The 21,808-nt window shown below is 42.6% G+C and overlaps 1 protein-coding gene and 1 long non-coding RNA gene across 2 annotated transcripts; both read right to left on the minus strand.

The window, feature by feature from the left end:
* Positions 1-2,629: 2,629 nt before the first annotated feature.
* On the minus strand, positions 2,630-3,609 carry LOC4329105 (glycine-rich cell wall structural protein 1.0). The gene has a single exon (XM_015768666.3). It carries the CDS (start codon positions 3,572-3,574, stop codon positions 2,918-2,920), a length of 657 nt encoding a protein of 218 aa, XP_015624152.1. The 5' UTR covers positions 3,575-3,609; the 3' UTR covers positions 2,630-2,917.
* Positions 3,610-16,416: 12,807 nt separating this feature from the next.
* LOC107280075 (uncharacterized) lies at positions 16,417-18,380 on the minus strand. Its single transcript, XR_001543128.3, has 2 exons — positions 17,661-18,380; positions 16,417-16,894 (listed from the first exon to the last, which is right to left on the minus strand). It is a non-coding gene; the product is annotated as an uncharacterized lncRNA (long non-coding RNA).
* Between the last annotated feature and the right edge of the window lie 3,428 nt (positions 18,381-21,808).

Here is a 21,808-nt window from a genome sequence, read left to right on the forward strand (position 1 = left end):
CTCCGCTCGGCTTTGAAGCCGAGCTGAGCCAACCGGGTGCCACCCCCCTCTTCCCCCTTGAGCCATTGCCCGTGGGGCCCACATGCCGGCGCCCCCTCCCTCTCCCCTTGTGCCGCTGACATGCGGGCCCCGCCTGTCGGCGCAGCCCGCCCCCCCCTCACTGACGTCAGCCCTGGGTATTATTGCGCAAGAAAATAATTAAGGACTTTTTCTTTATTAGTAAAAACACAGTTTATCTTCTAAAATTCATAAGTAATTCACCTGAGCTCCGTTTAAGTCCATTCAAGTCTCAGTAAATTCATAAAAATGCAAAGAATCCATTAAAAATGGTTTTGTTTCCTGTTTCAGTAGTCTTATAGCATGTTTTGCTTGTGTGCTTTGTTTATCGCGTAGTTTTCGGCCGTTTCGTCGATCTGCGGTTTCTCGAAGACGTTGCTGAGGTCTCATCAGTGCGAGAGCAAGGCAAGTCATGCATTATAATTGATCATATTGTACCCAATTTACAAAGCATAAAATTGCAATGTATGTTTATGTTGGCAACTTTTTTTTGACAAGAAGAAAATTACGATCGGGACACCTAAAGCTTTGTGGTGATATGGAGTCGTCAACCACCCCGATCTAGCAAAAGCTAAATCAAGATGGGTTTTGTAGAAAAAAGCTAAATCGGCTAGCGGAGTAGATTTAGAGATCAAAATCAGACTCTAGACCGATTTAGATCGATATGAGGATAACTACCCGTCTCGTGGGCAAACGGAAGGTTTACGGGATAAACCTACAAAGGGGTATTGCACTCTCGTAGTGATCATGGGCGAATCGATAAAGATGGACTAAACTAGGGTAAAGTTGCAAACATTGTTGAAAAGTAAAGTTAAAAGAACGATTCAATAGATTGTAGGGACTGTGGTCTGTTTTGAATCGAACAGGCCTTAGCCCTTATAAAGGGGTTGGGTTGATCTAGCATTCTATAGGTCCTCCTCCATGTCTAGAGGACCACGTCCAACTAAGGGTAGAAAACAATGGAAACTCAAAAAATACATTTCCAAGCAAGGAAATCCGAGACCCGATGAAAATCAGCTCAGACTCGGACTCTACCGGTCTGGTCGAACACATGCCACCAGTCAAACCGGCCCTACACGCTGGTCAGACCAGCCCCGTGAAGGAAACCCGACGCCTTCCATATTTTGGCAGATTCCCTATTTCGACTCTAGGTGCCAAATTTGAGTGTAAAACACATGCCCCCACTGCCTTTTTGATGAACTTATGACTAAAAGCATAGAATATGTAGAATTAGGGCGATAATCTAATTACTGGCCATACGGGATTCCAAGTGCCTAGTAAATCGTTCTCTTTGTTTTTTCCTAACAAATCAACGATCTTCTAAGAACGATTCATACTACTCAGTACAGACATTCCCAACTAGATGATTACCCAAAAAGCACTTTACACTTAAACCCTGACGATAAAATGTCAAGTCCTTAATCTTGAAATGATTTCACTCTAATTATAAACTTTGGATATCCTCTCTTTTCATCTTTCAAGTACCTTCCAAAGTCTTCCAACATTTATCAGTCGTTTTATCATTATTATTCTATTGTAGTTGATAGTTGTTACTATTCAATAGTACATGGAGAGAATATTACTGCATAACTGAACTTGTTATATTGAGCGTCCGCTCTCGGGGATGATACATAGAGGTTATATGGGTAGAGATAAGGAAGGATCTTTCTTAGAGATATGAAGACTATGATACAAATCAATTCTATTCCAATATAATTCTAACTACCATATAATCTAACAGTGATAAATGAAGACAATAGAACCAACCAAACCATGAGATACACAAATATCCCTGGACCTCAATGGCCCTACCCTTTCACCACTTTGTACCGCCTTCCTCTAGTCCCTACGTTGACCTTAGAACCACTCGACTTTGGCTCGTGTCCTTATGTTATAATGTCAAACACATGGTTTTATAATGTTTTTAGACTGGTTTCATAATGTTATGCTTACTCAATAGTATGTTTTATATTTTGCATAGTTAAGCTATTGATATTCCAAAAATCTAATATAGTATTTGTTTTCGATTTTGAAGTGACTCTCTCTCATCATCTTAATTTGGTGTCGGGATATGGTGGATCCACCGCTTGGGCTCATCGGCGTTAATTACAAATAACCAGTGGAAATAGAAATGATGAAAATATTCCAATTGAGATTATAAAATGAGTGTGAACCAATTTTTATGATTTTATTCTTTTTAATTAGATTATTGTGGGAAATTATGTTTTTCTAATTAATGTGGTAATTTTAAGTTTTTTTTCATCCTTTCAATTAGTGTGGCAACTTCTATGAGGCCTACCGATTTGTACAAAGAAAGATTTCACTTGCCAAAAGAATTGGATTTCCTTTGAGATAAACGTTAATTTTCATAAAAATAATTGATTTCCCCATGCATCTTTCTAACCAGGGATGGACAAACATGGGTGTTGGGGGACTCGAGTCCCCCTACTCCGTTGCCCATTGGATCACCATTGATAAAAGAAGAGAGGGGAGGGGGGAAGAAGAGGGAGAGGAGAAAGAGTAGGGGGCTGAAGAAGGAAGAAGGAGACGAGTCCTCCCTCTAATCTTATCCTGGATCCACCCCTTTTCCAACCACATTATAATTAAAACATTAGTATACATCACTCGTATGCTAGTTTGATCAGCATACAATTATATTACAATATAAGATGTCGGTTAGTACTTCACAACCGACAAATTACTAGGCACATCAAATGTGCAAAAAGCCAAACATGGTATATAACAGTACATACTCACACTTTGTTGGATTCGATACCATGTTTTCACCTATATAGTGTTCACTGGAGAGGGTTATTTAGATTAAAATTAAATACACCATATAATTGATCAGAGCAAATTCTTAGCCTTGTCCACCACCACTTCCAGAGCCACCTCCTATTGCAGAACTTGTTGATCCAACCCCACTACCTCCTCCGCTTCCGCTACTACCAATCACGCTACCAGAACCCCCGCCGCCTCCCACTGCATTCCCAGCACGGCCAACTCCATTTCCTCCACCAAATCCACCTCCGCTACTTCCCGCACTTTCACCTCCACCAGCACCACCACCACCCCCTGTGCTTATACTCACTCCACCATGACCTATATGGACACCAACACCGCCACCTCCTCCTCCTCCTGCGTGCACGCCACCACCGTTAACCGCGGCACCTCCTCCCCCACCAATCCCCACATCCACCCCACCATGACCCACATCTATGCCAACACCTCCACCTGCCCCACCACCCACACTTGCGCCACCACCACGTGTAGTGCCGGCTCCACCTCCAAAGCCACCGCCTATACCAATTGATATGTCGTGACCTCCATGGCTAATACTCACACCAAAACCCCGCCCACCTCCTGCGCCATCGCCACCTTTGATGGAGAAGGCCTTGCTATCATTGAGGGTGTTTTTATCGGAAAGGAGGAGCCGCGCGTGCGCAAGAGGGAGAAGTGAGAAGCAGCACAATAGTATAACTGAGATGGCCAGTCTGCAGGGTGTGGAAGTAGCCATGGGGAACTGCCTGTATTATTATGCAATTGCACGTAGCTGATCCAAGGCACTACCACGGCTATATATATTCAGGAAAAGTGAGACTGAAGTGAGCTGTGCCGCACATTAGCCCTTGTCGAGAAATAAAGAGCACCACATGGCCAAGAAAACTGTTCGGTGTACTTGTTTAGCCTTATGAATCAAAGCTTATGATATATAAAAAGAGTAAAAACATGAAATTTTAAACATATATATATATATATATATACCATTATATTTCTGAGATTATAATTTCGTTGGCCAATCTCCATCATATTGGTGAAATTACAAAAAAAAAAATCCCATGACAAATTGACAGTAGATTAAAAACAGTAACAAGGGATGTACAAATTAAAGGGTTTAGCTTAAACTTTCATAAGCTATGCACGCTGGGTAGACTTGGCTTATAATTCGGTTTTGCTACAAAAAATAAGTGTCAACATATTCTTTTTACCTGATTTCAATTGTTTTTTTTCCCACCATCTGGTGCAAGTCTGATGGTATCTCCCTCATCTCATCCCTCTTGATTTATGTAGGTTTCCATTTTTACTTGTGTGTTACTCTCCTCTTCGTTATAAATATAAGGGATTCTGAGATCGTTAAACAATTTAAGCCAGATAGGAACACAATTTTGTACCCCTCAAAAGACAGTGGATAGGTTTTGATTAGTGCAAGAAACATGATTAAAGAAGGTTACCCGTGCAATTATTGATATCCATGAGTTAATATGTGGTGTACTACCTAGAATCTCTTATACGTGTGGGCAAAATTTGGCGGTAGCGTGTGTGTATTCGTAAGGGGTGTGTATGTGCGTACGTTTATGAGTGTTTGCGTTTGTTTTGTGTTTCTTATGAAAAAAAATTCAAACCTTAGAATCTTAATATTATATTTGTGGATGGAGGGAGTAAAATAAAAGCAAGCACTCGATTTTCCTTTTAAGGAAAGCGGGCGATCGACCATTTTAGTGACATTTCTCCTGTATGCAATGAGTACTCGAAATATTACGTTGTAAAACTGGAATTTAGAGAGTAAATATTGACAAATTTGACATTTTTTATTAGCATTATATCAACATAGATATTGAATATAGTAGCATATAAATAAGTTCCACTGGTGGAGAAACCATCTTTCGTCGGTCGGCCGATTTCCACAATAGTCCCGGATGCAATAAAAACCGGGGCTAAAGATGATCTTTAGTCCCGGTTCAAAAGGGTAACGGGCATATTTGATCTTTAGTCCCGGTTTGTGTTACCAACCGGGACTAAAGATCATCTTTAGTCCCGGTTCGAATGCTGTCAGGACCTGTCAGGCCCCCCCGGATCTTTAGTCCCGGTTGGTAGCACCAACCGGGACTAAAGATCTTAACTTTAGTCCCGGTTGGTATTACCAACCGGGACTAAAGATCCCGGTGATCTTTAGCCCCGGTTGGTGCTACCAACCGAGACTAAAGATCTTAACTTTAGTCCCGGTTGGTAATACCAACCGGGACTAATGATCCCGGTGATCTTTAGCCCCGGTTGGTGCTACCAACCGGGACTAAAGTCCCACCCCTATATATATGTCTTCTTCCTCCTCCAGCTGCCCGAGCAAGCTTCAAAATTTCTTCAAAAAAGAGGGGAGGTCATGCCAAAATTTCTATTGAATTTATTTTGGTGATTACATACAAATCGGAGGTGCCTAAAAGGTTTGCAACTTCATCCTCCAATGTTTTTTTTTGTCATACTACATTTGCACCTATGTTTTGCACACTTTTTTTTCTCCAAAATTTAGTTGTAAGTTGATGAGAGAGAAAATGTGTGTGGGGAAGAAAGAATATATAGAAATTTAGTTCATTTGCTAAACAAGGTTTTATAAAATAGTTGAGAAGGAAAACTCTAGTGAAAGTTAATATTAAATAATAGAAAACAAACTAAAATAAAAATTAAAAGAAGTAAAACACATTAAAATTAGTTTAAAACTTTACAAATAGTTTTTAAGAATTATTTGGTGTAATATTTTATAATTTTTGTATGAATAAAGATATCTTATAATTATTGTATGACTGTCATTATTGTAAGAATAATTATTTGTGTGCGGTTTTTTTGACTCATGTAGATGGATCGGCAATAGATGTACGCTGACCGGCGGTCCAAAGAGTTTATTGACGGCGTGCACTATTTTTTGAGAGTGGCCGAAGCTAACAGGCAAAGGGGTTTTATTTGTTGTCCATGCAATAAGTGTAAGAATCAGAAGGAGTATTCTGCATCCAGGACTATTCATTTCCACTTGTTTGAGTCGGGGTTCATGCCAAGCTATAATTGTTGGACATCCCACGGAGAGCAAGGTGTTGAAATGGAAGAAGATGAAGTGGAAGACGACAATATTCCGGACTTTGCTCAGTATGTTGGATTTGAAGGAAATCAAACGGGCGAGGAGGAAATAGCTGCTGATGGTAACGACGTTGCGGATGATCTTGGTCAGATGTTGCAGGACGCCAGGGAAGACTGCGAAAGTGAAAAGGAGGCCCATAAATTGGACAAGATGTTGGAGGACCACAGAACTTCGTTGTACCCAGGTTGCGAGCAGGGGCACAAAAAGTTGGATACCACTCTGGAGTTATTGCAATGGAAGGCAAAAAATGGGGTTAGTGACAAGGCATTTGGCGATTTATTGAAACTCGTCAAGAACATTCTTCTGGGGGGAAACAAATTGCCCGAGACAACGTACGAGGCTAAGAAGATAGTCTGCCCGTTAGGACTGGAAGTTCATAAGATTCACGCATGTCCGAACGATTGTATCCTATATCGCGGTGAGGAGTATGAGAACCTAGAAGCATGTCCTGTTTGCAAAGCACTACGATACAAGATTAGACGGGACGATCCAGGAGAAGTTGACGGGCAGCTAACAAAGAAGAGAATTCCTGCTAAGGTGATGTGGTATTTCCCTATAATACCACGGCTAAGGCGTTTGTTCAGGAACAAGGGGAATGCTAGAATGTTGCGATGGCACGCTGAAGAGCGTCAACAGGACGGGATGCTGAGACACCCCGCCGATGGTTCGCAGTGGCGAAACATCGACAGAAAATTTAAAGAATTTGGAAAGGACGCACGAAACATACGGTTTGGTTTGAGTACGGATGGCATGAATCCTTTTGGAGAGATGAGCAGCGGCCATAGCACTTGGCCCGTTACGATGTGTATCTACAACCTCCCCCCCTGGCTATGCATGAAGAGGAAGTACATAATGATGCCGATTATTATTCAAGGCCCCAAGCAACCTGGTAACGACATCGACGTGTACCTAAGACCACTGGTCGAAGATCTTAAACAGTTGTGGAAGAAGGAAGGTGTCCCCGTGTGGGACGAGGACAAACAGGAGGAGTTTAACCTACGAGCGCTGCTGTTCGTAACCATCAACGATTGGCCTGCACTTAGCAACCTATCCGGACAGTCCAACAAGGGGTACAAGGCTTCAACTCACTGTATGGATGAAACAGAAAGTACGTATCTTAAGCACTGTAGGAAGGTTGTATACATGGGTCATCGTCGATTCCTTGCAGCAAACCACCCGGTACGGAAGAAAGGCAAGCACTTCGAACATAAGGCCGACCACCGTACGAAGCCTAAACATCGCAGCGGGAAAACAGTGTTTGCTATGGTTAAAGATCTTAAAGTAGTGTTCGGAAAGGGGCCTGGAAGCCAGCATATAGAGAGCGAAGATGGTCACGCGGCGATGTGGAAAAAGAACTCTATATTTTGGGAGTTACCATATTGGGAATTCTTGGACGTACGCCACGCAATCGACGTGATGCACCTCACTAAGAACCTTTGCGTAAACCTTCTTGGCTTCCTAGGTGTATACGGAAAGTCGAAAGATACACTGGAAGCACGTAATGATCTGAAGCATATGGAACAACGCGGCGACCTTCACCCGGAACCAAAGGAGAAAGGAAGCCATTACTTGAGTCCAGCCAGCTACACTCTTAGCAAGGCAGAGAAGGAAAGTATGTTTGAATGCTTGGAGAGCATAAAGGTACCGTCTGGATACTCCACGAATATCAAGCGAATAATAAGCACGAAGGAGAAGAAGTTCACAAACCTAAAGTCTCATGACTGTCACGTGTTGATGACACAACTGCTACCAGTTGTAATAAGGGGTATCCTTCCAGACAATGTCCGGGCAACAATAACAAAGCTATGTGCATTCATGAACGCAATTTCGCAGAAGGTCATCGATCCGGATAGATTAGAAGCCCTTCAGAATGAAGTGGTGCAATGTCTCGTCAGTTTTGAGTTGATATTTCCACCTTCATTTTTCAATATAATGACGCATCTGCTTTGTCACCTTGTGAAAGAGATCCGTATTCTCGGGCCTATGTACCTACACAACATGTTTCCTTTCGAGAGGTACATGGGCGTTCTGAAGAAGTATGTTCGTAACCGTGCTCGTCCAGAGGCAAGCATCGCCAAGGGTTATGGAACAGAGGAGGTCATCGAATTTTGCGTAGAATTTATCGAAGACCTTCGCCCAATCGGGGTACCTGAATCACGCCATGAAGGGAGACTACGGGGAAAGGGAACTCTCGGAAGGAAAGCAATAACGACGGTAGACAACAATTTATTCCGTAAAGCCCATTTCACTGTTCTGCAACACTCTTCATTGGTAGCTCCTTACATCGAGGAGCACTTGGCTCTAGTTCGCGCCAGGAACATCGGTAAGTCCGATGCATGGATTACACGGCATCACATTGATACTTTCCCCGCGTGGCTACGACAACATCTCATGGGTAACGAGTCGATCAACCAACAACTTGCCTTCCTGGCGAGGGGACCGTCTGGGTCGATCGCGACATTCCAGGGATATGAGATCAATGGGTACACATTCTACACGAGAGCCCAAGACATGAAGAGCACGAACCAAAACAGCGCTGTTCGTGTCGATGCCATGGGACACGATGGAACAACTGCCACGTATTACGGTGCCATCGAGGACATATGGGAACTTGACTATGGTCCTCTCAAGGTTCCTCTGTTCCGGTGCCAATGGGTTAGGTTGACTGGTGGAGGCGCAATGATTGATGACAGTGGGATGACAACTGTTGACCTTAACAAGGTTGGATACTCGGACGAACCTTTTGTCCTTGCCAATGATGTAACGCAAGTCTTTTTCGTGAAGGACATGTCTAGCAAAGGAAAGAAGGGCAGAGGGCCTGATGAGCCTAAGCGTCAAGTGGTTCTCCCAGGCAAAAGAAAAATCGTCGGAGTTGAGGACAAGACTGACGAGGATTACGATCAGTTGGATGGGCAACCCCCTTTCACGGTGACGATTGACCCTAGCATCCTCCTATCAAATGAAGACACCCCTTACTCACGCAGCGATCACAAGGAGGGAACAATAGTGAGGAGAAAGTACGTGCCGTAATTATTGTGTACACGATGTAAACTATTTTGGATGTATTGATTATCCATATAAATCAATTGATGTATGGCATATGTTAATTACGCACGATTATTAGAGGTTTCAACAAGTTTAAATCATGTATATGCTAGTTATATGTGATACTTACAATTTTTAAAAGTTTTAAATCACACAGGTGGCAATTTCATATGTATGTTAATTAGAGTTTTTAACATTTAATTTACTAGCATTCATATGCTAATTATAATTGACTAGAGGATTTTTAAAAGTTTTAAATCACGCAAGTGGCAATTTCATATGTTAATTAGAGTTTTTAACATTTAATTTACTATCATTCATATGCTAATTATAATTGACTGGAGAATTTTTAAAAGTATTAAATTTAATATATTTTTAAAACTATCATTCATATATTAGAGTTTTTCACAATTTAATTTACTATCTTTCATATGCTACTTATATATGACTATTCGAATTTTTAAAATGTTTAAATCATGCATGTGGCATTTACATATGTTAATTAGAGTTTTTAGCATTTAATTTAATATAATTCCTACGCTAAGTACATATGATGATTACAATTTTTATTAATTTTAAATCATGCAGTATGTACATTAATATCTTAATTAGAGTTTTTACCAATATAATAATATCATTCATATATATGCTAAGAATATATATATATTGGAATTTTTATTAATTATAAGTCATATATTTGCTTATTACGATTTATCCACTTAATTTATTACAGACAAAAATAATTTTTCGAAGTAATTGTCATCAATCTTTGTACTTTAAATAATGTTAATGCATTAACTTCTATTTTATAAACACATATGTAAGCGAAAATCATATGCAGTGCTATAATCTTTAGTCCCGGTTCTTAACCCTAACCGGGTTTAAAAAGAATTTCGAAATAGCGGGAAAAGATATTTACTCCCGGTTGTTGAGAACAACCGGGACTAAAGATCTTTTCTTTACTCCCGGTTGTTCTCAACAACCGGGACTAAAGATATCTTTAGTCCCGGTTGTTGAACAACCGGGAGTAAAGATCCAGGGGTATATATATTCCCGGTGCGCCCTCGTCTTCTTCACCAACACTTAAACGTTTTCGGCCGATCGATCTCTCTCGGCCTCTCTCCTTCGCCGCCACTGCCTAGGGCAAATCCCCGCGCCGACGCCGCCGTATCTCGCCGTCGTCTCGAGCTCGTCGTCCTCGCCGCCGCCTCCGCCTCCTCCGCTGCCGCCGCATCTCTGGGGTGAGAGCCGCCGCATCTCCCTTCATGCATCTCGATCTCTCCGATCTCGATCCCGGCCACGTGGCTGAGCCATCTTTAGTCCCGGTTGGTGTTACCAACCGGGACTAAAGATCGATCTTTACTCCCGGTTATTTCACCCGAGACTAAAGATAGCGATCTTTAGTCCCGGATTGGTACTCCCGGTTTGGAAACCGGGACTAAAGGGGGGTTACGAACCGGGACTACAAAGGGTTTCTCCACCAGTGTTCGGTGTGCACATAACGATTTCGTCCCGTTTCCCCCGGCGAAAAAGATTTCGTTCCATGTCACGTTCAGTTATATAAAGAATATGTTGCTTTGAGAGATCTTTAGAAAACAAGAATTCAACCATTCACACGTACTTTGATCGAATTATCTGTATGCAAAGGTCCACATGAACTTTGCAGCTCATTTCCATGCCTCCAGATTTGCTTTTCTGCGGCTTTCGTTAATTGCTTTGCGTTAATTTGCAGGCGTGACAGCCAAGCGAACGTGTTTCAGGCATCTCTCGATATCATGAATGATGGATCCATTTGCATTATAGGGCATGTTTGCTACAATTTCAGCTTTACCTGGAGCTGGAGCTCAGCCAAATAATTTTAGCTCCACTTAAAATAGGAGCGAAGTTGGGTATAGCATTCTCACAAAATAAACTATAGAGGTAGCTAGAGCTGGGTTTAGATTGGTTTAAAACTCTCTAAAACTTTATTCTAGACCTAACTCTTAAAGCTAAATTTAGAAATTAGAGCTCTATCAAACAGACCCATAGTATATATTATTATTATACGTGGTTTCATATTATTATCTGAGTACACGGTTCTAAGAATATAAGGCCAATACTGCGCCATGCCGCTAAAATTGCACTAAAGTAGCTAGGTTCAGACTTTGAGCCAAATAGACTGAATCTGCTTCATACCAATAGTCGAATGATCGAATCTCAACACTGACACACAAATACAGCGAGTTAAAAATTTTAGTTATGAATGGTACTTACATCGTTGATAAATTAAATAAATCTGTTTGTTATTGTGAAATTTGTAATATATGCTACCAATTTTTTTCTATTTTTTAATTGTTTTATGACTGTTTCAAAAACAGAAATGTTGTGAATTGACTTTTTGGCTTTTTTTTTGGCACGTTCCGTTGCCTAGACTGTTGATCATCAATAGGCAGGGACCAAATGATAGTATTTCTTTTTTTTGGCTTTCATAACTAATGAAAAAGGAATTCCCGTCTAATAATTAAACAAAAAAAGAACACCAGTATCTATAAAATAGCTTCATGTCATCCACAATAACTTGAATAGGTGTACCTCTCAATCTGCAATCCACAATATTTAAGAAATATTATTCTGACTAAAGTATAGCAAACTAGATACCAATCTGTAATTCCGCAAGCAAAACTCATGTTTGCAGCTTATGTGACCAATCAAGTTGAACTGTCATAAGAGGTGCTAGTAGTGAAATGAATCCCTACAATTTGGTGAAAGTTTTAACCATATTTATTCATTGAATCTGAAAAGCTAAAGAGAAACTCCGAAAATAAATTATATGAAAAAAAAACCCGAACTTAGGGGCTAGGATCAGTTGTCTTCCTTTGGAGACAGATGCTGACAAGGCAAGCTAGGGTTGTAAGGGTACTCATAGTACTCTAACAAGGGAATTAATAGATGGGTCTCAGCCCATTCGAAAATTAATTCTTTAGAAAATCACAAAAGCCCACCTCATGGGATGACAAGCATAGGAGTTTAGTACCACATTACTTATTCTACGAGAGGAAGACCTCCTTATAAGGGAGGATGCTCTTCTAGTCATTTGAAACATGTGATGTGAAGAGAAGAGGGTGAACACAGGCGCGTGCTTGCTCGCCTGACATGGCGTGGCAGCGCGTGTGCATGACGTTATGCGTCGAATGGTCCGCCAAAAAGTGGTTCTTCACCCTTGCGCAGATGCAACCTCCTTTTGCACAGATGTAACCTCTTTTTGCAGTTTTGTTTTGCACGGGAAATTCGGATTTGTTTGTTTTGGAAACACTCCAAAAAATCAGGTGCGTGAAAAAGCGTAGAGTCCGGATAGTTTTGTTTTGCCGTGGGAAATTCGGACTTGTTTGTTTTGGAAACACTCCGAAAAATCCAGTGCGTGAAACATCGTGGAGTCCAGATAAGTTTCGCGCGACTTATCCGGTTTGGTTACACGGAGCAGAGATCATGTAGGCATCCTGATCAAGCGTCCTGATATCTCTATATAAGCTGAGCTGCCGCCTCCACGCAACACACACGAAATTAATCTAGGGTTTGCCTCCTCCTCTGTACTGCGTCGTCACTCGTAGTCTACTCCATCCCGCTCGTCGGCGTGCACGGCAATCGGGAGAGCAGGTCTTCGGAACCTTCGCCTTCGACGTCCTGCACCAGAAGAAGGCAGCAATATGGTTTTTGAAAGCGCTTCGCGTGATTGCTCCCTGTTCGACCACAACGGCTTGTCTTCCTCTTCGCTCGTGTGCTGCGCACCGTCGTCAACACCCGCACCTGGGAGTAATTCTTGCTAAGTAACCGGTCTTCCGGTACCCTTGTTACGTGTTCAGCATGTTGCGCATATTCGATTTATTTATGCTTTACTGTCTAGTTTACATGTGTAGATCTAATGATGCGTTCATGCTAGTTTACATCTGCAATGTTATGATTTATTTATGAAATAAATTAAATCATTATGTTCTTATAACTTCAACAGGTACTAGGTCGGGTATCGTTATCAGACCTGGTATCAGACTTGGTACTTTGGTATCAGTAGGTATCGGACTTGATACCTCGTACCTGATGTGATATCTAGATTTCGTGTTGATGTCAGCATGGTGTCATCATATAAAGTATCGGGTGGTTTAATGAGAGGAATCCCGCATATGCTCGAGGGTATGGTTAAAAAGAGCTTAGGGGTATTTAATTTGTTAGATTCATTAAAAGTTATCTCGTGCTCTAGCTATTCTCATTAAAAAAAAGGTATAAGTTAGGCATCCTGACCTCATAAAAAAGATAATTTAGAGTATTTACCATCCAATTCGCGTGCCTCAACTCTTTTACAACCCAATCCGTATGCCCTCTATAATATATCATTAGGACTACTAATTAGTCTATTTGGTACCACTTTCTCAGTTTTTGATGTATTTCTCATTTCTTAAATCAATTTGTATTTCTTTCCAGGCATTTTGGACTGTTTTGCCCCTAGGCCCACTTGTCAGATCAAAGGGTGAGATATCCTTTGGAGTCTGGATCGATCGATCTGAGCGCCATCGACATCCACTCCGGCGCCGCGAGCATGAGGGCCACCACCCCGCCGGCCCAGTCGATGCCCCACCGCCACCAAGCGCCGCCGCCTGCCCTCGACGCCCCGCACATCACTCCGCCGCCGCCGAGCGCCCCCACCGCCACAGTTTGCCGCCGGCCCAGCTCCCGCTGGCACCAAGCTCATGTTTTACTTTTTCTGCAGGAGACTGCAGTTACTATGTTTCTTGCATAGCATTGAGACACATAGTTGCTTCGTTACTCTCAGTCTCTGACCAGCATTGTCGTTGTGCTCCATCCCGATCAGCATGCAGCTGATGTCATTCTAGCTAGAATTGATAGCCAAAGTTACTGATGTAGTTAACTGACAGGCAATTTATATCACCAAGAACTGAACATATGATCAACTATCCATCTTCCTTTCTTCAGATTACATAACCCAAACAGGAACAAGTGCAAACTGAAGATGTCTGTATTTTTTTAGAGAAAAGGCTCAAGAGCCCGGCTTATATTGAAAGCCAGAAGGTATGCTGGGGAAACCAGCCAGCGTTTTATAGCGCAGGAGGGCAACGCCTCGAAACAAAAGAACCAGAACTCTAGAACATCTTAAACCAACGACAGGTTAAAGAAAAAGAACAAAAGCTCGCAGCCTCTGAAGAACTACATCAAGGACTGAAACAGACTAGCCAATTCCTGCTCTGGTCGCGCCAACATTTGTAACAGCAGATTTCAGTTTCTCGGTCAGGGCCTCCATCAGGGCAGCTTCATTCGCGTGACTTAAACCCCTCCACTGTAACATGTAAGAAACAATTCGAAAGGGGAGCATTAGTGGTGAGTAAACAGTCCGCGATCTAAAAATCATATCATTTCTGGTAGTCCAGAGGACCCAGGAAATAGCAGCGAGTAAGGCCAGATAAGTACTAAAACTCTTCAGAGAAGTGTGTTTAATCAGAGAAAAGAACTCCTCAAAGCTGTTAGGCACAGAGTGCCACCCAAAAGCATCTCTACAGACACACCAAATGAAGGTGGCCATGGGGCAGCTAAAGAGAATATGTCTTGTGGTTTCTAGTGAGTTACATAGCACACAAAGTTCAGAACCTTCCCAACCTTTTGTTTTCAATTGTTCACACGACTGGATTCTATCTCTAAGTGCTAGCCAGAGAAAATGTTTTATCTTCATAGGGGCAGGGCATCTCCAGATGGCATGCATTTTCTCATCTCTAATTCCTCTGAACGATAGAGCCCTATAGAGAGATTGTGTAGTGTACTGTTTGTTAGGTGTCAACGCCCATCTCATAATATCTGGGGAGTTAGAAAGCTCCAAGTTATCAAATAAATCACATAACTGCCTCCATTGATCAACCTCCTGAGGACCAAAAGATCTTCTAAAAGTAAATATCCCCAAGCCCTTTGTATTCACCTCTGCAATTGTAACCTTTTGCTGATTACAGATTTTGAAAATCTCAAAGAAAGCAATATTTAAAGGGTAGGAACCAACCCAAAGGTCCAGCCAAAAGTAAAAATGAGTCCCATTTCCCAGTTGCCACACAGAACCAAACTTCATCCACTTTCTAGTGTTAAGAACACCTGTCCAGAATTGAGAGACCCCTTCAGTAGAGCATTGAAAAACTCCTCCTTGTAGAAGGTATTTCTTCCTTAAAAGCTCAACACAAAGGCTCTTGTCTTCAGATTCAATTTTTGTTAACCATTTGGCAAGGAGGGCAGTGTTAAACAGTCTTGTTTCAGTGAAGCCTAAACCTCCAAAATCTTTGGGGAGTGCTAAGTCAGCCCACTTCACCATATGATATTTCCTCCCCTGTTTATTGCCAGCCCAATAATATCTACCTTTCAAAGAGTCAAAATTCTAGTGAACACCCTCGGGGAGTTGGTAAAAGCCCATGGCATATGAAGGAATAGAGGATAGGCAAGAGTTAATGTGAACAACTCTTCCAGCATAAGATAAAGGGCCTGCCCAATTTCCCAACCTCTTTTCCATTTTGTGGGGTAAGAACATCAGGTCTTGTTTAAGAATCTTATCAGGGCTAATTGGTAATCCCAGGTACTTCATAGGAAACTTCCCAATGGGACAATTAAGCATCTTTGCAACTCTGATGGTTTCATTCTCCTCAAGCCCCACAGTAAAAACCTCACTCTTGTGGTAATTAATCTTCATGCCGGCCATCTCCTCAAAACAGTACATGATAAATTTTGTAATGGTGATCTGGGAATTATCAAAGGGTATAAAAATCACAGTATCATCTGCATACTGCAAATGAGTCAGACCTCCTGGACAAAGATGGGGAACTAAACCTGAGAGGATCCCTGATTGTTTGGCTCTATCAAAAGAGGCTGCTAGGGCATCACTAACCAGATTAAAGAGAAGAGGGGAGAGGGGGTCACCCTGTCTAAGCCCTCTATAAGTGCTAAAGAAATTGCTTCTCTCACCATTGATGTTAACACAGACCCTCCCCCCCCCCCCCCCAACACAAGCTTTAATCCACTCAATCCACTTAGAAGGAAAACCCTTAAGTTTCAAGATTTCAAAAACAAAGGACCAGCTCACTTTGTCATATGCTTTTCAAAGTCAATCTTCCAAATAATACATCTCTGTTTTTTGGATTTCAACTCATGCAAGATCTCATGAAGGATAACACAACCCTCTAGGATGAATCTACCTAGGATAAAAGCTGTCTGGGTGATAGAAATCATGTCATTAGCCACCTCTGTGAGTCTGAGCGTGACCACTTTACTCAGAAACTTAAAACAGTCATTGAGGACACAGATGGGTCTGAATTGTTTGAAGATGTCTGTATTGTGCCGCTGAAAGCCTGAAACTAAACCAATTTCCATGCAGATTCCCGTTCTTCCAGCTGCCATTCTGAACAACATCGCATGGAAAATTGCTACCAATTTCAGATATGTACACTCCCATAAACAATCAAATATGTCTATGTATATAGTATACACAATACATGAACTAGTACATCAAAATATGAACAATCAATGAGTAGTGCCCCAATTCTCTGTCCTCTATATTAGAGTGTATTTACACATAGTATAAGCAAATATGTGTTTTTCCAACTGAAACACTGAAAAAGAACAAACTACAGCTTGGTGGCGGCAGTGGGGCGTCGAGTGCCGACGGCGCCCAGCGGCGGGGTTGGCGGCGCCCGGCGGCGGAGTGGTGGCGGCGCACGGCGGCGGGGGTGGTGGCGGCGAACAGCGGCGGGGGTGGTGGCGCTCACGGCCGTGCTGAGCGACGCCTGGAGACTGGAGGGATCAATCGATTGAGAGAGGAGGAAACATCTTCCTTTGATCTGACAGTGGGCCCAGGGGCAAAACAGTCCACAATGCCTGAAAAGAAATACAAATTGAGTTAAGAAATGAGAAATACATAAAAACTGAGAAAGTGGTACCAAATAGACTAATTAGCAATCCTAATGACATATTATAGATGGCATGTGGATTGGGTGGTAAAAAAGTTGAGGCACGCGAATTGGATGGTATATAATCTAAATTCTCCATAAAAAAGAATGCTGATTGTGGTATCTTGTAAGTACTTCACTATACGATCTTCAAAGCTGGGTCCAAATTCTTAATCCAAGTTTCAGCCAAACTTCATTGCACATTTGCATACCAGCCGACTATCATTATTGAAGAAATTAACCATATCTCTAACAGATAATTACATAATCCAGTTTTAATTTAGTTCATGTCACTTGCAAGAGGAACTTTACATGATAATATAGACTGTTGCCTAAGATTTTTCATTGATAATTTTTTATGTAATCTGCGGTACTCTCTGCCCCCCCAAATGGATCTTTCATTTTCCACACACGAATGTACAAACCAGAGGTCCCATTAAAAGCGTGTTCAATTAATCCTCATGAGGAGGGATTGGAGAAAATTGAGGGATTAATTTCACACCTCAATAGTTATGTAATAAATAAATCATCTCCAAATCTCCCTCGATCCCTTTTGGGGATTAACCAAAAAAGTGAAGTAAGCCAAAAAAAGTAAATCTAACAAACAGAACATGTAATGGTACAGTTAAAAGGTAACGAAAACATCGGCAAACGAGAAAAAAAACAAGTAAAACAGATCGAGCACTACACCTTACCAAGAAGCTTTACCACCAGGGACGGGGAGACGTACGTACGGCTTCACACGACCAATTGCGACGGCAGAACTAGGGTCACCCACGTTTAATTTGTTGGAGTCTCCTGTCCGCTTGCGCTACGTACGGACTCTCCCTGGCTCCTCACGTAAGCCCATCTGGCCCAACCACGGCCTTCCAACCTGCCCCTAGCTGGCTAGCTAGGGCTGCGTGCCACCGTGACCTGACCTAGACGGAGACGGCCGGGCCCGGGCGCGCGAGGGGACGGCGACGAAGCTCTCGTTGGGCGCACATGGAGATTGAGGACGGCTGCGCCAAGGTTCTCCACGGGAAGAAGGAAGAAGCGATCACGATCACGCCCCAAGACGACCGGTGCCCAGATGGCGTCGGCGGGCAAACCGGCGGCGGGGGTCGGCGGCTGCAGCAAGGAAGCCGGAGAGAGACGCCGCGCCGCCAAGAATAATAAGCGCCGCCGCACCGAGAAAGCGGAGGACGCCGACGGCGGCTGCGGCGGTGACGAGGATCAGGTGGTCACCTCCAAGGCGATGGAGGCGGTGTCAGTGCCGGAGGAGGTACTCCGGGCCAAGAAGAAGAACGGCGACCGGCGAGGTCGCAGCAAGGAAGCCGAAGAGAGGCGCCGCGCCAAGAAAGCCGCCGACAAGAAAAGGAGAGCAGCCGCCAAGAAGCTCCGCACCGAGGAAGCAGAGGCCGGTCGTGATGACGACGGGGCAAAGGAGGCAGAGGAGGGTACAAGTATTCACTTAAATAGCATCAAATTCTGCTGTCTTTACTGCATACATTGTTGATTTGCCCTGTTCTCTAATCTGTACTGATTCAGTTCAGGATTTCTCAGTTTTGTAGCATTAGAAGGCTCACATAATAAACAGTACCGAACTTTCAGTGGTTACCGCATATCGCATCTCTCTCGCACCGTTGTTTGCTGCGTTTTCTTTAACCTGCATTAATAACTGTGCTCACTTACTTTTTTTTTCTACTTTCCTCCAGGACGTCCACCTAATTAATGCAGGAATGATTAACCATGTTAATTACAGACAAACCCATAGTAATAGACTTCCCCTAGTCTATAGTACTACCACCACCTGACAACACGGAATTCAAATAGATCTGGACGCTGATCAATTCAGAATACATTTTGGGACCATTGATGAGTACTTGTTGAAATGTTTATGAAGCTTAGACCTAGTTTAGTTCCTAAAATTTTTTCCCAAAAACATCACATTGAATCTTTAGAGACATGCATGGAGCATTAAATATAAATTAAAAAAAAACTAATTGCACAGTTAGGGGGGAAATCGCGAGACGAATTTTTTTTTGACCCTAATTAGTCCATGATTAGCCATAAGTACTACAGTAACCCGCATATGCTAATGATGGAATAATTAGGCTCAAAAGATCCGTCTCGCGATTTCCAGGCGAGTTATGAAATTAGTTTTTTCATTCGTATCCGAAAACCCCTTTCGACATCCGATGTGACACCCAAAAATTTTCTTTTTGCGAACTAAACATGCCATTACTTTTCGATGGATTTGGTCTCATGTCGAAATTCTTCCTAAGCTGTTTAGAATTATCAAAACGAGTCAGTTACCTCATCCACTACGAGTCTCAGTTTTGGGTCTTGTGTAATTATGTCATGAGCTAAACCCAGGGGAAATGTGCCTTGGGGCTGTTCGTAGGACATCCACTCATATATACTCCCTGCGTCCTATAATATAAGTGATTTTGGTTGGATGGAACATATTATAGTACTACGAATCTACCCTGTCCTGATTCCTAGTACTAGAATATGTCATATCCAACCAAAAGCCTTTATATTATGGGACAGAGGGAGTATTCGATAGTCGTTATCGTTTAATTAAGAACCGGGTTTGTTTATATTATTCTGCCAATTGTAGTTTCGACGCTAGTTCGATTTGTGGAACCCAACTTGTGAGATTCATCTTATATTCGCAATATATTCAGATTGCATCTTCTACTCTTTTGCTTATGCTTTCAATTTGCTTGCAGGAGATGGGTTAATTGGATTCATAAAAAGAAACTAATAGATGAAAAGGAGTTGGAAGCTGTCGAAACAAGATTTCAGCAATACTAAAAGGGGTGGCTATCAAGCTAGAAAAGTGGATGGGTTTGAAGACAAGGAATTTTATACAGGTTCAGGCTTCCTTATTCAAGAAGTAATACCCTACTCCTGTCCGGGGATGATTCCGCCGAGTGTATTATTGATCGTATGATCTGGGAGAAAATCGTGTCCCGAGAGGGACCCGGACCCCTCCTTATATAGGGGAAGGGGTCCGTATTACAAAATACAGTCCATATCCCTAACGGAATATGTGATTACAGATAAAATACAATCGTAACCGACTAGGATCCCGGGTATTTCCTTGACATACAAGTTTAGAAACTAACCCGAGTCCTCATAAAGATATTCTATCTATATTCGGTACCCTGTACCCAACTAGACTATAACTGCCGTGTAGATATGGGGTATCCATAATCTCCACAGTAGCCCCCGAGACCTTTGCAGTCGATGAAATAGCCTTCTCCGAACAAAAAGCAATAATCCGAGTGCTTCAATTCCTCCTGCTCTGGTCTGCCGAGTACTAAAATCAAAGACTGTGAAGGGCGAAATAAAACATGGTGCATCGAGTAGATGCACCTAATTAGGTGTAGCCCCCGAGTATGTGGTTAGTTAAAAAACTAAACATGTAGTCAAGAACCGAGTGGTTTTACAACCAAACATCATATAGCAAAGCATGCGTGGTATTCAATAAAACACCCAGCCGACTGCTTCTTAGCTTTAATATATCGAGAATAGAAATATGAAAAGGCCCGAGTGACAAACACTCAAAAGATCCACAAATAGACATATTTTACAAGAATCCGAGTAAGAAACTCTTAAAATGATCCGCCAAATATGATAAAAACCATGGTAATTAAAGAATCTAATAGCCTAGGCTATGACTCTTACCACAATCAAAATAAGCATATAACATGCCAAGAGAATGACTCCTAATAAACTAGTCATCTCAAATCAACCCAAACAGCTTTTGCAGCCTAATAAAGCTTACAAAAATAGTATAACACCTTTTTGTCGGGCACCTTTTTATTTGCATCATAATAATTCCAAAGAATTATCTAACCGCGTTAAAAAGGATTTTAGCAGCATCGGGTCACATCATTGTGAGCACAAATTGCCAAAGCAAAAAGCGCCTAAGTCCCTAGGGATCACAACGGGCCACGCTGGTAATAATATTGGGCTGAAGTATTGTACAGGCCCAGGCCCATTAGCACTCCCGATACCCTAACAAAACACCGAAGTCCAAGCGACGCTTCGTCTTCCCCGCCGAGACTCTCGCCATTTCCCCATTCCTCGCTACAGTACAAAACTGCGCCGACGAAGCTAGGGTTCATCAATCCGCCCCAATCCATTCTCAAAAATCCCATGAAACTTCTCCGAGCGTCCACCGCACCGATTCCCCATCCCCCTCCAGCTATATCTCGGACCAAATCAGACCATTCAGCTCGCATTCATGGCGGAAGAGAGAGAAAGTTTCGAGAGTCAGTGGGCGCCCTCCGATGTGGCGGAGGAGAATCTGAAAGAAATGGTGGCGCACAACGTTCTTCCAGCGAAGGAGATCATCGGGTGGCGACCAGCGTTCGGCGAAGTGTTCCCGACCCCGGATACACACGAGGTCGTGGTATTTTCTCACTTCTTTTATGGCGGATTTTCTCTTCCAACTTCAAGATTCTTCCGAGGAATTCTGAACTTCTATGGAATTAGCCTGCATCATTTGAATCCAAACTCCATAGTGCATATCGCCAATTTTATTCATGCCTGCGAAGCTTTTCTGGGCATTAGGCCTCATTTTGCTTTGTTCCGCCGCATTTACTTCCTCAAGCCCCAGCCGAACAAGAGCAAACCATGCGTTGTTGGGGGCGCTGGTTTCCAACTCAGAGGAACACTAAGCCAAAAGTATTTCTCCATGCCCTTCAAGACGTCAAACAAAGGCTAGCACGCAAACTAGTTTTACGTTCAAAATCTTGAACCCGCACTCCCCGAGTACTCCTGTCTCCCTCCGGTCTATTAGGACACATGGAATTCATTGCCTATGGGAGATGAAGCTGCTCAGGCA

Source organism: Oryza sativa, chromosome 2 (genome assembly GCF_034140825.1).
Source record: "Oryza sativa Japonica Group chromosome 2, ASM3414082v1".
In the NCBI taxonomy this organism is placed as follows: domain Eukaryota; kingdom Viridiplantae; phylum Streptophyta; class Magnoliopsida; order Poales; family Poaceae; genus Oryza; species Oryza sativa.

Excerpts from the sequence above, each read along its gene's own strand:
- LOC4329105 (XM_015768666.3), bottom strand. The coding sequence starts at position 3,574 with ATGGCTACTTCCACACCCTGCAGACTGGCCATCTCAGTTATACTATTG.